At 44.5% G+C, this 17003-nt stretch overlaps 1 protein-coding gene across 6 annotated transcripts in view; it reads right to left on the bottom strand.

Annotated features, from left to right (window-relative positions):
• Positions 1 to 17003, bottom strand: part of Klhl22 (kelch like family member 22) — a 42224-nt gene that overhangs the window by 5082 nt on the left and 20139 nt on the right. For all 6 annotated transcript variants that reach the window (XM_013118724.3, XM_040751162.1, XM_013118725.3 and 3 more), the window contains 2 exons: positions 12110 to 12828; positions 3299 to 3491 (listed from right to left, as the gene is read on the bottom strand). In XM_013118724.3, the coding sequence (XP_012974178.1) occupies positions 3299 to 3491; positions 12110 to 12828 (912 nt within the window). The remainder of the gene's footprint in view (positions 1 to 3298; positions 3492 to 12109; positions 12829 to 17003) is intronic.

Raw genomic sequence — 17003 nt, 5'->3', positions numbered from 1 at the left:
CCACCCACAGGAAGACAAGGAAACGATTGAGACAAAGCATCAAATATAATTAGCTCTCCATATCCATGGGTTTGCATCTCTGGATTCAACCAAACAAGGATGAAAAACACTCAAATACTCTTCCAGGACACCCAGGTTCAATTCCCAGCACCCACATGGTAGCTCACAAGTGTCTATAATTCCAGAATCCAACACTTCACACAGACATACATACAGGCAAAACACCAATAAAAATATTTTTTTTAAAAAGGAGACCCCTCCAACCACAGTTACAACTCCCACAATGAGCACCTAAAACTAAAGGAGTTAAGTCTCCAACCGCTTACATGTATTTTGTCTTTATCATCATCATCATGTATGTGCACATGTGTGCAGAAGTCAGTTCTTTCTTACTCTGTGAGACCCAGGGGTAAAACTTAAGTTGTTAGGCTTACACGGAAAGCATCTTTATTCACCAAGACTCTGTCTTTAAAAACTTCTCCTTGCCCACTCCCTTTGGACACACCTGTCTATGCTCCACCACAGCACATGTATCCTAGAATGCCTTGCTGTTCCTGAACAAACACTTGGATTTGGAGGATTGGTCTCTCTGTTGTCAGTTTAAATTGACAACAGTCACACCATTCCTCTCCTGGCCCGTACCCCTATATCCAATGTCTGATAATCACCAATCTCTTCCCTATTTCTACAATGTTGTCATTTCAAGAACAACATACAAATAAGATAGAACAGGTCTGGTCTTGTTTTGAAATAGGGTTTCTCTATCCTAGAATTCTCTGTGTAGCCACGGCTGTCCTGAACTCACTATGTAGATCAGACTGGCCTCAAACTAAGGAAGACCGCCACCCCCAGCCTCTGCCTCCCAAGTGCTAAGATTAAAGATGTGCTCCATCTCACCTGGTCTGAAAACAGAACCTTTATTACTGGCTTTCTATCCCTGACTAGGATCTCCATTACCCAGTTAGTTCCTTTTTATTGCTGTCAATCAACCACAGTTTATTTAGCCATTCAACTGTTGATGGATATCTAATTTGTTCAGTTTCTGGCTACTATCCAAAAAAGTGGCTATTAATATTCATGGTGCATGCCTTTAATCCCAGCACTAGGGAAGCAGAGGCACGAAGATCTCTGAGTTTGAAGTCAGCCTGGTCCATGGAGCTACAGAGAAACCCTGTCCTGAAAAACAAAAAACAAAGAACAAACAAAGAGAAAAAAAAGACAGGGGCTTGCTACATAGCCCTGGAATTCACAATATAGACCAGGCTGACCTCAGACTGGTTGTGACCCTCCTGCCTGTCTCCCAGCACTGAGATCATAGGCATTGTCGCACATACGGTCCTGTTCTGGTTCCTCTGTCAAAGGGTCTAGTTTTACACTGAAACTGATGGACCACTTTGAGTGACCTCCATACCACTCTTTAGTCCTCCCATTTCTCTACCTCCACAGGCCTGGCCCAGCCCTAGACCAACACTGCCCTCCTTCCTCCTCCTCTTTACTCTTCAGGCTCTCTGCTCTTCACGAGGCTATCAGGTCTGTCTCTCCCTGCTCTGGAAGGCCCTTAGCCACTGAAAACGGCTAATTTATTTTTATGTCTTACTCTGGCACTTACTCAGATAGACATTCCCCAAATAATATATCTCCACTTAATCACTGAGAGTCCTGAGCCCTCCAGAACTCCTCCCCCTCTTCACTTCTCTTATCTACTCACGGTCACTGTAACTACTCCAGCGGTGCTTGGGATGAGACCACCTGGTGGAGGAGCCTTAGTGCACAATACAGAAGAGGTGGTCACATGCATGAAGGAATGAAGGGGACTAGCAGCTGAATAAGTGGAGTTCAAGATGAAGAACTGCAGCTTTGCCCACAGATGCCCTTCGCCCACAAACCTTTCCCAAACCCCTGGAATAGGCTCTACCAGCTCTCAAGAGCCCCAGATATTTTCCATGCAAAATCTGCTCCTTTCTCTAGAACTAGGGCAGAACTTTCTTCCCTGGGAACAAGCTAAAGAGCAAGGACCTGGCACACCTGGAGCCTGCAGAAAGGACGACATGAATGGGGCCACTTTGTGATTTCTCAGGAGATCCTGATCTCAAGCCAATGAGGTCAAAGTCTTAATCCCCACAGGTGTGAGGAAGGGTGAGCGAGAAATGGCAGGTAGTGGGAAGCACTCCAAAGCCAGAGGAGTTCCGCCCAGGCCCCTCACTGGGGCAGAGATTTTGTTTTTCAAAAGATTTATTTATTATGTATACAGGGTTCTGTCTGCATGTACGCCTGCCCACCAGAAGAGGGCACCAGACTCATTACAACCATGTGGTTACTGGGAATTGAACTCAGGACCTCTGGAAGAGCAGCTAGTATTCTTAACCACTGAGCCATCAATCCAGCCCAGTGCGGCAGTTTTTTTTTTTGTTTTTGTTTTTTTTTGGTTTTTCGAGACAGGGTTTCTCTGTGGCTTTGGAGGCTGTCCTGGAACTAGCTCTTGTAGACCAGGCTGGCCTCGAACTCATAGAGATCCACCTGCCTCTGCCTCCCAAGTGCTGGGATTAAAGGCGTGCGCCACCAACACCCGGCACGGCAGAGTTTTTAATGTGTGACCATCCTGATTCTGGAGTACCCGGCAATTCCTAAGGTGTCAGCCTGGGGCAAGTGCATAACAACCCCAACACCTTTCCTCAGAGGCCAAGGCTTTAGAGCTGACACCAAGACCCATTCCTTGCCCTGGGATCCCACAGGTGGTCTGTGGCTTGGCCAAAGAATCCCAGAACCAGAAAAAGAACAAGATGTACCCCATAAAGCATTACCTTTACATCATGTACATAATTTTAAGCATCTCCAAACTGGACTAAACCCAGGTGCTATGCTGTATGTACATGATTATTATTGTCTTTATGAAAATAAAACTTCCAAAGCATTGTGTGGCCTCTGGAAGGTCCTGTGGTTTTCCTGTAGGGGAGGAGTTTGAGGACAACCTGTGAATCAGTGCCCTCCAGTCTCTTCAAGTCCCTCTGTTTTGACATATTTGGAAATCTTCCAGCTTGTGTCAGCAAGAACAGATAAGGGGAAAATTTCCATCTATACAGAAGTATAGGGACAAGGTGAGTGGCAATCTCACCACATGAAACTCATAATGGTCACTGGTCTGACAGGTTCACCACTTACAGAATCCTGGGAGAGACATGGCTTCCGACTACCAGGCCTGAGTCCCTGACTTGGGACCAGGACCAGTCTTAACACCTGGGCCTCTGAGTACAGCCCATGGAAGGAAACTGGGAAGACTCCTGTTGGAGGGCTTCCTTACCTCCCTCTTGAGTGGGGCCACATAATCCCAGGAGTTGGTGGCAGGATCATAGCGTTCCACAGCATTCAGGTCATTGTGGTAGTCACGGCCTGCCACAGCATAGATGTACTTGCCCACGACACACACACACAGATCTGCATGTTCCTGCTGCAAGGACTGGATCTGGAACCAGCGATTGTGCCTCGGGTCATACCTTTGGAGGACATGAGGACAGCACATCACTGAGTAGGAGAGCAACTTGGCTTTCAGGCCTACACTTCCTACTCCACCGCTTCTTTGCTGCAGCCTGGTCTGAACACCCTCCATCCTGGCATTAGGCCCTGCTGATCCAGAGCCGTGACAGAGGTTCATGGAGCACCGTATACTCACAGCATGGCCTGGAATGTAGTCAGGAACCTCCTGAGTTTCTGCCCATGAGGTGCACCCCTTACAGGAACCTCTAAGCTTTGTATCTACCCAAATGTTCATCACAGGCTGTGCCACCTTCCTCTAACCTGTACTCCAGATTGGGTACATCGGTCTCCTCCAACATTCTATTATGTGAGGTCTGCAAAGGCCACCCTAGTACTATCACATCCTTGTTCTTAGATAACCATAGGCTCCCTTCAGCCCCCATCATACACCTGAAAAAACTATACTGGTCTCTGATTGGTGGCTTTCCTGACTTCTCACCTAGGGAAGTCTTCCCCACCCCCATATTCTCAGGACATCCTTCTTGCTCAAGTGGGTATGTCAACTTTCACTTTGAACTGTGGTCAGAGGAACAGGATGCTGTGAGATTCCAGGAGCCCCACGAAAGGAAATGGAACCCACTACATGAAAAAGATGAGGCTGTCTACATGAAGCCAGAGGATCCTGAAGGACCAGGAAGGCCTCTGGCCTAAGGCTACCCTGGGGCAATCTGCAATGAACAGTCCAGGCCAGAAGTGCACGGGAAAGAGAAGGGTGTGAGGCAGGAATGGAGAAACATTCGCCTCTGCCAACCCCTTGCTGAGAGTGGGACTCTCAAGCACTGTTACTACAGCTTACTTTCCTGTTACCAGGACACATTATGCCACTTTCAGAGAAAATACAGTGTCCCCAAGTCACAGCTTTGTTTCCATCACAACTGGGGGAAAAAAAGCCAACCCTCAAGCAACAAACACCATGCAACCTTGCACAGGGCCAGGCCTGTCACTGCTGCTCCACGTTGGTTGCCGAGGGTGCCCCTCCCTTCTTTTTGCTATGTCTCTTACCCACTACTGCCTAAACGAGCCTTCCAATTCCCCCAGGGTACTCTCAGCTACCTGACAGGTCAACTGTCACCCACCAGTCTCTACTGTGTTTTAGATCTAGAACCTGACTGCTCACTTAACCATCCTCAATAGAGTCCTGCATTCCCCATCAATACCAGCAAAAACCATGCTTCTATATGGACACCCATTCCTGAGGCCTTCTACAGCCTAACTCCATGCTCATTTTCTTTCTTCTTCCACCACAGCAGGGAATCAACAGCCACTGGATTCGAGGCAAGCACTCTACCATCAAGCTACGTTCCCAGCCTCAAACTTGCTAAATCCCAAGCAGACCTTTCACTCCCAATCCTCCTGCCTTAGTATCCCAAGCACTAGACAATAGGTGTCCATGACTGTGTTCAGGTGACCAAGCTCCTCTTAGTGGATTCATTTTCTATTTTGTTTCTGCTTGTATTATTATGTATATGTGTTCATGATTGGGGAGATGACATGCCATGGCATGTATGTAAAGGTCAGACAACAGCCTTGTGAAATCTGTTCTTTTCACCTCTAAATGGGTTCCAGGGATTGAATTAGCCGGGCAGTGGTAGCGCACAACTTTAATCCCAGCACTTGGGAGGCAGAGGCAGGCGGATCTCTGTGAGTTTGAGGCCAGCCTGGTCTACAGAGTGAGTTCCAGGACAGCCTCCAAAGCTACAGAGAAACCCTGTCTCGAAAAACCAAAAAGCAAACAAACAAAACAAAACAAACAAAAAACCAACCGCCAGTACTACGTAGCAAGTACCTTTACCTACTGAGTCATATCACTGGCCTTTTGGGGGTATTAGCTTGCTTGTTTTTATACAAGGATTCATGAAACACAGGCTGGCCTTTCACTCTCTAAGTAACCTGACCCACCTGTCTCCACCTCCAATATTGGGATTACAGGTGTGTCCACCACACCTGGTTTTAATTTTCCTCTCATTCAGAACAGACTTTTTTTTAAAGATTTATTTATTTATTATGTATAGTGTTCTGTCTGCATGTATGCCTGCACGGCAGAAGAGGGTACCAGATCTCATTATAGATGGTTGTGAGCCACCATGTGGTTGCTGGGAATTGAACTCAGGACCTCTGGAAGAACAGTCAGTTCTCTTAACCTCTGAGCCATCTCTCTAGCCCCAGAACAGATTGTTAAGTAACATTTCTTTTCTAATTAAAAATAAGCTTCAGGAGCTGGCAAAATGGTTCAGTGAATAAGGGTGCTTGCTGCCAAACCTAATGATCTGACATCCGTTCCTGGAACCATCACGCTCAAAGGAGAGAACAAACTACTACAAGGTGTCCTCTGATCTCCATGTCCTATGGCATATACACATGCACACACTAAATGTTGTGTGCTGATGTGCACCTGCATGTGCTTGTAGAAAGGACAAAGGTCAGTGTTGAGTGTCTTCCTGCACTATATATTTTGAAATAGTCTGTGGAGCTCATTGTGGGTTTCACTGGCTGGCCAGTGGGCTTCAGGGTCCTCCTGTGCCTACCCGTGCCACACACTGGAGTTACAAATGAGCACCACCACATCTGGCTTTTATCTGGGCACCAGGACTGAGTGAAGGTCCTCATAGTTGTAAAGCAGCTCTTTATAGACTACACCATCTCCCCCAAAATTCAGTATTACATGTAAGGGTAGAAATTCGTCTAACACTATTATGGACTGAATACCTGTGTTCCAAAAAACATCCATGTGAAGTTTACTTTGGCAATACTGTGAGGCTTAATCAGGGCTTAAGGAGAAAGATCCCAGGATAGGATTAGTCCCAATTAAGAGGAGATGAAAGCTGGGCAGAGGTGGTGCACATCTTTAATCCTAGCACTTGGAAGGCAGAGGCAGTTGGATCTCTGAGTTTGAGGTCAGTCTGATCTACAGAGTGAGTTCCAGGACTGACAAGGCTACACAGAGAAACCCTACCTAGGAAAAAAGTGTCTGTGTCTAAGTTTGGGTTTCTATTGCTGTGAAGAGATACAATAATCATGGCAATTCCTGTAAGGAAAATATTTAACTGGGGTGGCTCGATTACACTTTCAGAGGTTCAGTCCATTATCATCATGGCGGAGAGCATGGTGGTGTGCAGACAGACATGGTGCTGGCTACATCTTGATCATGAAGGCAACAGGGAGTGGACTGTGACATTGGGAGGAAACCTCAAAGCCCACAGACACAGGGACACACTTCCTCCAACAAGGTCTTACCTATTCCAACAAGGCTACAACTCCTAATTGTAGTGGGAAAATCCTTTTGTACACTGTGAAGATGTGTTTCTGTTTTACCTTATCTGCTTAAGGTGCCTTTTGATTGAATGGCCAATGGCTAGGCAGGAGAGAATAGGCAGGACTTTTGGGCAAGGATAGGAACTCTGGGAAGAATCAGAGAGCTGAGAATTTGCCAGCCAGACATGGAGGAAATGGGATGCACAGTACTGACCAGAGGTAACAACCTACATGGCAGATTAATATAAATGGGGTAATTTAAGTTTAAGAACTAGTTAGGAATAAGCCTAAGCTAAGGTCAAGCTTTCATACTTAATAAAAAGTCTCTGTATCATTACTTGGGAGCTGATGGTCCAAAGAAAGTATGAACTAAACCCAATAGTGCCGCTCCCTATGAGCTTATGGGAGCCAATTACATTCAAACTAGCACATTCCACTCCCTGACCCCCATAAGCTTGTAACAATATCATAATGCAAATGCATTCAGTCCAACTTCAAAAAGTCCCCATAGTCTATCAGTCTCAACAATGTTTAAAAGTTCAAAGTCTCTTCTGAGATTCACGCAATCTCAGAACTGCAATCTCCTGTATAATCAAAATAAAAACAGACAGCATACTTCCAACATATGATGGCACAGAATATACATTACCATTTCAAAACATAGGGAAAGGAGCATAGTGAGGAAACACTGGACCAAAGCAAGACCAAAACGCAGCAGGGAAAACTCCAAACTGCATCTCCATGCCTGAGGTCAAAAGGCTCTTCGGATCTCCACCTCCTTTCAGTTCTGTAGACTGCAGCACACTTCTCTCTCTTGGGCTGGTTCCACTTTCTGGTAGTAGCTTTCCCCAGTAGTTATCACAAGGCTCTGGCATCTCCAACATCTTAGGTTCTCCAAAGCAAATCAGGCTTCAGCGTCACAGCTTCACGAAATGGCCTCTCCAGGCCTCCATTCAGGGAGACCCCTGACACCTGCCTGGCTTCAGCAGCTTGTCTTTCTTCTGTCCTTAACTCCAGAACCACGTGGCCAAAGCTGACAAATTCTGCAGCTCACTGGGGCTGGCACATGGCCCCCACCTTCATTATATCTTCACCAGCTTTCTGTCCTTCACTGCCTAAGCTTGTCTGTCCTGAAACTGGATCTGTAGACCAGGCTGGGCTTAAACCCAGAGATCTGCCTGATTCTACCTTCCCAATGCTGGGATTAAAGGAGTCCATCACTACACCCGACTCTAAACTTTTCTTTAGCTGGAAATTTAGTTGGGTGAGATCTTGTCCTGAGGTCACCATTCCCTTTATTCTACTTCTTAATCCATTTACCTCCTTGGACACAGGATTTAGCTCTATTATACTTCCTGGTGCTCCTTTTCTCAACCTGTACATTTTATATTTTTAATGGCTCAGCTACTTGTTCCTTTTCATTATAAATCTTCATTAGAGTTACCACTAATAACCACATGACGGAGTCTATATCAGGATGTTTTGAGATTTTCCTCTGAGAATGGAATGAATTCAAAACTCTTCACTTTTGCCTCAGCAGACTCTTCTGACAAGGGCAAAAGCAGCCACATTCTTCACCAAAATATCACAAGAATGATCTATAGACAACATTTTTCTCTGAAACTCCTGAGCCAGGCCCCCACAGTTCAAAGCACCACTGTCTTCCATGCTCCTATTAGTATGGCCAACTAAGCAGTGTTTAAACCATTCTGCTGCTTTCTTAACCTAAAGTACCAGAGTCCAAATTACTCCAAATAAAAACATGGTCTGGCCTATCACAGCCATACCCCAGTCCCTGGTACCAACTTCTTAGTTAAGGTTTCTATTGCTGTGAAGAGACACATGACCATGGCAACATATTTTTAAATGTGTATTCATGTTTTGCCTGCATATATGCTGTGTGAGGGTGTCAGACCTTGGAGTTACAGATAGTTGTGAGCTGCTTGGAACTGAACCCAGGTCCTCTGAAAGAGCAATCAGTGCTCTTAACCACTGAGCTACCTCAACCCAGCCCCACAGCAACTCTTAGAAAGGAAAACATTTAATTGGGGTGGCAGCTTACACTTTCACAGGTTCAGTCCATTATCATCATGGCGTGATAATGTGCAGGCAGACACAGTGCTGGCTACATCTTGACCAGAAGGCAACAGAGAGTGGACTGAGACACTAAGAGGTATCTTGACCATTAGGAAAGCTCAAAGCCACACCCACTGACACACTTCCTCCAACAAGGTCATACCTACTCCAACAAAATACACCTACTAATAGTTTACTCCCTATGAACGTATGAGGACCAATTACATTCAAACTATCACAAAGAGGAAGAGGTGGAACTCAATCTGTTTATTATGTGAGGATACAGCAAGAAAGGTTCCTCACCAGACTCAATCAGCTGACATTCCAGAACCAAGATTATGAAAAACAAGTGTTGAATATTTAAGCCACCTATTCTGTGGTATTTGTTACAGCAGCCAAAATTTTCCAAGATAATAATTTTAAGTTACATATTTGAACTGCCAAACTATTGTAATTGAGAGGTAAAATCTAGGTTCAAAAAAAGTATCAAAGGTCTCTGTCAAATTTAGCAAACTGTTTTTTCTTCAGTATTTACATAATCGTTAGTATGACAGGCTATACACAGAAGGATTGGGGGTTAAACCTAAGAGAGTTCTATTACTAAATTATACCATCCCTAGCCCATTATTCTCCTTTTGTTTGAAGTAAGGTCTCACTGTGTAGCACGCCTGTCTTTAATCCCAGCACTCGGGAGGCAGAGGCAGACAGATCTCTGTGAGTTCAAGGCCAGCCTGGTCTACAGAGCAAGTTCCAGGACAGCCTCCAAAACAATACAGAGAAACCCTGTCTCGAAAAACCAAAAAAGAAAGAAAGAAAGAAAGAAAGAAAGAAAGAAAGAAAGAAAGAAAGAAAGAAAGCAGGCTGAACAAGCCATGGGAAGCAAACCAGTAAGCAGCACCCCTCCATGGCCTCTGCATCAGCTCCTGCCTCCAGATTCCTGCTCTCATTGCTTTGGATGATGAACTGTTAATGGAACTATGAGTAAAATAAACCTTTCCAAGGTGCTTTTGGTCATGGTGTTTCATCCCAGCAATAGCAGCCCTAAGACCTGGTCCTCAGGGTGGCAGTTCTGGGAGGTATTATGATCCTGCCTGGGTCACTGGGAAATGGACTCAAAGGGATAGTGAAGCCTGTTATAGTTGCACATATCTCCTGTCCTAGAACTAGGGAAGCAGAGGCAGGAGGATCACTCCAAGTTCAAGGTCAACCTGGTCTATGTAGAATTCTGGGCCAGGCAGGACTACAAAAGCAGACATTTTGGGGGGAAGGGGGTAAGACCTTGTCTTTAGGAACCACAAAACTGTGTAGCCCTGGACCTCTGGTTTCTAGCAGGTTCAGCACTCCGACCACAGCATCCACCTCACAAAGGACAAACCAGTGAGCATACTCCACATACTGCATGACCTTGGACTTTAAACTTCTTAAAGGATACAGTAAATAGTCATTTTCTCTTCATTACTTAGTTGCTTTAGGTATTTCACAGTATTGATATGAAGCCAATATAGTTGTATATATGAATTCAAAGAAAGAAAATAAAAGAAGTAGTAGAAACAAGAATTAATTTGTTTTACGAGACAATTTCTTACAGTTTCTACATCAGAGCTCTAGGACATACCTACTAAGCACTCAGATTGCAAAACCTTATTTACTGTAAAATATTGTTTTCTTATATTCCAAGATGTATAGATTTTAAAGCTGGTAAACTATGAATAGGAAAAAGAAACACACTCAGACAATCCAATTTTATGGTTTCAGCCACTGTGATATCTCAGCAATTGTGAGATGAGGGCAGAATAATCATGAATTCAAGTTCATCCTCAGCTACTCAGGAGCACAAGTTCAACCAAAAACCAAACCAGAAAAGTGACTGTGTGGAACCAGGACCTTACACATGCTGGGGAAGCAGTCAACACTAAGCTGCACCCTCAGTTTTACAGGTTTTGAGATGGTCAGGAAGCAAATGAAGTTTTCATTCTGTAGATGACAGACATCCTAGTCAGCTGCAGGCAGGCCTTGACTCTCCTTGCCATCCCCCTCTACAAATTTCTTTTCCTTTGATCCCACCTGCCACGATCCAAGTTCAGCTCTCAGCTGTCACTGCTCTGCAGAGATTACTTTGCAGCTCTCAACTGCTGAGGTAGGGAGGGCAGTCTGGCTTTAGCCCCACAGCTGGAAGCAGAGCCCTGTAAGAAAGAAGCCTCCAGGCTTGATCTGAGGGAAGCCAAATTCAGTCATGCTCAGTATCCAGTTACAAAGGAAGTGAGTCATTTCCTTCTTTCTGAACCCTGTCATTCCAACCATCTAATCACAATGCGTTATAGACAGGTGTAAGTCTCACTAGTTTAACAAAGGTGACTGCTTCCTAGGGTCAGGAGACCAGAAATGACCAAGGAATGGCTGTTTTCCTCTTGGTCAGTATCGCTGTGCTGGCTTGATTTGTGTGGCAGGGCCAGGTCAGAGTTCAACCTCACTTTTATGAACATCAGAATGAACTGCAACAGCGTCCAGCCCAGAGCTTCTCGCTACATCATCTCTTAGCTTGTGGTAGGACCAGGGGTGGCAGGGGTTCCCACATGCAACAAGGTATGAACTAACGTGTTTTGTTCTGTTCAAAGAAATGGATCTCTCGCATCATAGCTAGAAGTATCCTGCAGATCAAAGCAGTCCACAAAACTCCCTCAAGAAAAACTGCCTCCTCACAGATCTATTGAGTACATTGTCACCTGACTATAGGGCCAAGGGGGAACTTAGCGAGAGCTCAGTGATGCTTATTGGTCCTTCCCACTCCTCTGTACTCAGATGTGGGCTCCAGCAGGCAGCGTCTGGGAGACAACCTGGCTGGCAGTTTGGAGAAAAGGAGCAGAGCCAAACAGCAAGGAACTTGAAAAAATGATACTGAAGATGGCAGGACCAGCTAGCCCACCCCACACAGCACTCCCCAGCATGCTCCCTGGGTATAGGCAGCCAAGGCAACCTGCTGCAGACAGCTGGGCTTTAGGACAGCAGGGACAGAGGGGCAAGAAAACAATTCTGGTGTCCTTTTTTTTTTTAAATCTCACTGTGGTCCACTTTCTCTGAATTCACTTGGACTTCATTACATGAAACAGGTATGCACCACAGAAGCTGTAACACAGGCCTGCAGTGATGTGCCCTTGATAAAGTGTCCCCTGAGCAGCCCACATAACCCACAAATCCTGCACCATGGAGTTGTCTAATTACAAAGGCAATGATGATAAGTGTCCTTTCCTACCTCCAGCATCGGGACTCAGCTCGGAAGCCTTGGACATTATTGTCCCCTCCAATCAAGTACACGAAGTTGTTGAGCACCGCAATGCCCTGGTTGGACATTCGGGGAGCCAGAGAGGCAGTGAAGTGTTTCCACTCTCCCAATAGGGGATTCAGGTACTTGGCCTGGTCACTGAGGATTGTAGATGGCGTGGAGTGAATGCCCCCAAAGCCCACAACACATTGGAAGTCTGAGCGAAGCTCTGTCTGTGGGCCCTGAAGGCTGGGCTGCAGGCTCTCATTCCGGTGGTACATAAGGGCACTGGCCACTGTGTCCCTCAGTGGGCTAGGACCAAGCTTGTCATGCAGCCGTTGAAGGACCTCAGCTTCCATTAAGGGAAAACGCACAGTCTCTAGGAGCTTGGGAGGCTCATTCAGTGAGATCTGGTCAGCCTGCACCTGCTCCAGGGAGTAATGGTAGAGCAGGGCCCCTTCATACACCTCAGTCTCACAGGAAACCTCCAGGCGATTGCTGCTGAGGAGGGAGTAGACCTTCTCCAAGGGAAGCTGGCGGTACTTGTCAGTTCTCGAGAAGGCCACAAAGTTTTTGAGGATGTAGGTATCCAGCTGTTGGGTCAGACGGTTCAGGTCAAAGAGCTCTGCCAGCCGGTAGACATCAAGGATGTTCTCCTCATCCACCCAGGACATAAGGAAGTCACAGCAGAAGTGGATAATTTCTGGGATCTGTAAAAAGAAGGACACCCACTCAAGGCTGAGCTGGAGAACTACATCTAGGTATGGGAGACAGCGTGACAGCAGAAAAAGACTTATTATGGAGCTGGCTGTTCACGTAGCTGGCCTTTTGAGGTTGGGGACTGTAAAGTGGAATCTTCCTTCAACTGTCCCCAACTTTTTTGACGGAAAACTGCAGGGATTTCCTGAAGGCTTAGTTTAAAACCTGCCATGGGAACACAGGCCATGTTCTTAACCTCACAGAGTCCCAATCCTCATCTATAAAACAAGGATAAGGTAGGGAGGAATGGCCTAAGGATGACACCAAGACCACCACTTGGCACAGACAGGATTTTTTATATATACCACCTGCTTTTAGATGAAAAGTACATGTGGAAAGGAAGCAGGACATGTCACAGATGGTCACTGTATGGAAGAAGCCTGTGGCCATTCCCTGCCACCGGTACTGTCTCGAGGAGCCAGGGTGTTAGGACCAAAACTATAGCTGGCTCTCTTCCCCGAACAACCTCAGCAACAGGAGCTGGCCAAGCCCACGCACAACGCACTTACAACTGTCAGCAAGGCATCTCCAGACACTCAGGAGCCAAGACGTCGAGCCACAACTTTTGAAAAGTTGTCAAACCATCCTGGGGCCTCTGCCTGAGCTGAGAGACCCACTCAGCTCCAGGGGCTGCAGAATCCCCAGGTGGCAGTATAACCTATCCCTGTCCTGAGCAGCACTAGAGGGAGGGAAGGCAGGCCAGAGAGGCACTAAGGAAGGAGGAAGCTGAGAGTCAGACAACTAAACCCTGAAGCTGTTCAAGGACACTGTGCAATTTGACAGGCAAAGCAGAGCAAAACAGAGACAAAAAGAAACCTTCCTGGATAACAAACCAGGTACAGATAAAGTCTTTATCTCAAACCCACAGTTTGGGGATTAAACACATACATACAACACTACATCTAACATATTCTTTAGGAAAACAAGATTTTGGAGTCTCCCTGAAAATAGAAACAGGTGGCAGCTCCCTTTACCTATAGGTCCTACCTCAGAGGTAAAACTGCCCATAGATTATATACATACATTCTGGCTGTATAGGGTTCACTGTCCTCAGATTCATTATACCAGCCTAGCCCCAGACTAACCATGCAGAAGACCATGAACTCCCCCTACCAACTCTGGAGTGCTTGGATTACAAGTATACATTACCACACAAGGTTTTCTGTTGTTTGTTTTCTTCCTTTCTTCCTTCCTTCCTTTCTTCCTTCCTTCCTTCCTTCCTTCCTTCCTTCCTTTCTTTCTTTCTTTCTTTCTTTCTTTCTTTCTTTCTTTCTGTTTTTGGTTTTTCAAGACCAGGGTTCTTTATGTAACAGGCCTAGCTATCCTGGAACTCATTTTTGTAGACCAGGTTGGTCTCAAACTCAGATATCTGCCTATCTCTGCAGATATTGTGATTAAAGGTATGTATCGCCAGACTTTATTTTTGATTTTCTGAGACAGGATCTCACTATGTGGCATGACCGGTCCTGGAACTCACTCTGCAGACCAGGTTGACCTCTGCCTCCCGAGTGCTGGGAACCACTATGCCCAGCTTTATCATGTCAGTTTACAGTATTACAACTATTTGTGCAGTATTACAGCAATGGTATTACAGCAATCTAGAGATACTCTAAGGTGGACAAGAAGCATATAGGAAAGTTACATTCCAACGATACTCCATTTTATAGAAAGTCTATAGACCTCTGGATTTTAGTATCCATAGCTACTCCTGGAATTAGTTCTCTAAGGATACAAGACAACTATTCCTGTCTTAATTAGAATCACCAACAAATTAACCACAGTATACAGAGAAATTCTGGTAATATTTAAAGCCTATCAATAAATGTTTACAATTTCTTAAATTAAAAAGACAACTCAGGCTCACATGCCTTTAATCCCAGCACTTGGGAGGCAGAGGCAGGCAGATCTGTGAGTTCGAGTTCAGCCTAGTCTACAGAGTGAGTTCCAGGAGAGCCTCCAAAGCCACAGAGAAACCCTGTCTCATAAAAACAAAAAAACAAAACAAAAAGACAACTCATGCTTCTTGCTAGAGCTGAATAGACTTTACTTACAAATGATCAGAGAAATACATACCCATGTTTGGTTCTCCAGGGTGCTCTGTAATTCCTGAACATCTTTGCTTGCCATGTTTAATTCCCTAGCCAGTTCTTCTAGTCCTCTTTTCCCTAAAACATGACTGTCCTGGGCCTGAGCGAGTAGGAATAAGCAGTGCCATTCTAGAAATAACCCGTCCCCTTACACCAAGACCTCTTGTTTCCCCATCCTTGGTCCTTTGGTCCGTTTTCAGAGCAGTGCCTCTTCTGGGTGGAATCCTACACAGACACAGCTGAGACCCATCTAGTACAGGATCCCTAACCAGACAGATTCAGAATAGAACACACTTGCCTAGAGCAAGTTAACAAGGCCGATTTTGCTTGGATTGAAATCTAAGACTCTAGAAACAATGTGAAAAGTCACCAGGTCTAGTGCAGGACACAGCACTAGCAAACCAACAGCTACAACACCCAAACTTAATTTGCAGACTTTATGACTTTCTTCTATCAAGTAAAACTTGCTTTATAACAATGTTGCATGTTCAAATTACTACAAAAAAAATGTTCCAAGAAAAGGAGTAAATTGGACTATTGGTATACCACATTTCTAAGTCTTCCCAAATGTTTGTTTCTGCTTTTCTCTACAAGCATATAATACAAATGATCTTTCTGTAGTCAGTCAAATTAAAAATTAAAGGTGGCTTTGGAGTTGGAATGTGGCTCTTTCCTTCTCTAAACCCAAGCACGATTATTAAAGTAAAATCTAAAATTTCTGTCTCATGTCAGAAGAGTTGCCTGATATGGGACAGAAGAAAAACAAATATTTAAGGACTATTCTATTGGCACTAATCTCACAATCATTTGGTTTTATTTGGACTCACTTTTCTTAAGGTATATCATCTAAAAATTTATAAGGTTAAGATATATGCATTTAAAGGTATTTGTCATGATATTATTGATCATATAGAGTACTAGTTCTAGAAAAAGGTTTCATCTACCTTCCTATACATGATTTCGGGTTTGGGTTTCTATCAGTTTTCTGCAGTGAACCATGAAAACACCTGACAGTGACCTTTGAAGTCTCCAAAAGGAGGATGGGGTACCACAACGACAATTCCACCAGAAATAAGCAGGAATATGATAACACTACTAAGCTGAAAAACACTAATTAAAGATCAACTTTGGGCTACACACTGCTCAGAACAATTTCAAAATGGCCAGCTGAGGTGATCCAGCCTCACAGACTACTAGCCAGGACTTGAGACAAGCCCTGCACTTTCCCATTATGAAGAGCCTGAACAACAAATGATACAGCTTGACAATTAACCCAAAATTTTCTTTTCAGGATCCCCTAAAGATGCTGTCACCTCCAGACAGCAGGAACATGACTCCCACATTCCAGAGGGGTGGGGTGGGTGGTTTTTGGTCACCCATTAGGTTATGGATGTCTGTCATCATCTAAGGGTTGGTTACAGGTTGTCTTTGGTTACGGTCAGGAAGGAAGTTGAACAAGGGGATTAGATTCAGGGTTCTTGTTTTGAAAAGAAAAAAGGGGGATACAGATATGATTCGATAAAAGGTAGATTATTGAATCTACTTTTAAAAAGCAACTAATAACTTTAAATATTTTACATTGGATTGGACTTTTGTATAATGTATACAAATTTTGTATGATAATACAAATTTGAGATTAATTTGGTTAAAACATACTGTACATACATTTCTAATCTTGTTCAAGGAATTGTACCTGTACAGTTCATTTAACAGTATAATGCAAATTTCTAGGCCTTGAAAGTTATTATTACCAACTATATAGGAAAATAAGGAAATGCAGGTTAGTAATTAGTCACCTATTACAATCAAACTTGTAGTCATATTAGGTATGCTTTCAAGGTCAAACACAGCTATATTTTAAAAAGACAGGTAGTCTTCAAACACTTCAGAGATCTACAGAATAAGACATTTAAGATGTTCTAATAACATAGGTTCTTTTTTGTTTTTTATGATAATGAGACATGTCTGCTCCTGGCAGTACCAATTTACTTCAGAGAAGATGGTAGGCATAAAGAAACACCACATGGAGTTTACTTTCT

The sequence above is a fragment of the Mesocricetus auratus genome, unplaced genomic scaffold (genome assembly GCF_017639785.1).
Source record: "Mesocricetus auratus isolate SY011 unplaced genomic scaffold, BCM_Maur_2.0 Super-Scaffold_100008, whole genome shotgun sequence".
Lineage (NCBI taxonomy): Eukaryota > Metazoa > Chordata > Mammalia > Rodentia > Cricetidae > Mesocricetus > Mesocricetus auratus.
This window is presented reverse-complemented; position numbering and strand designations above follow the sequence as displayed.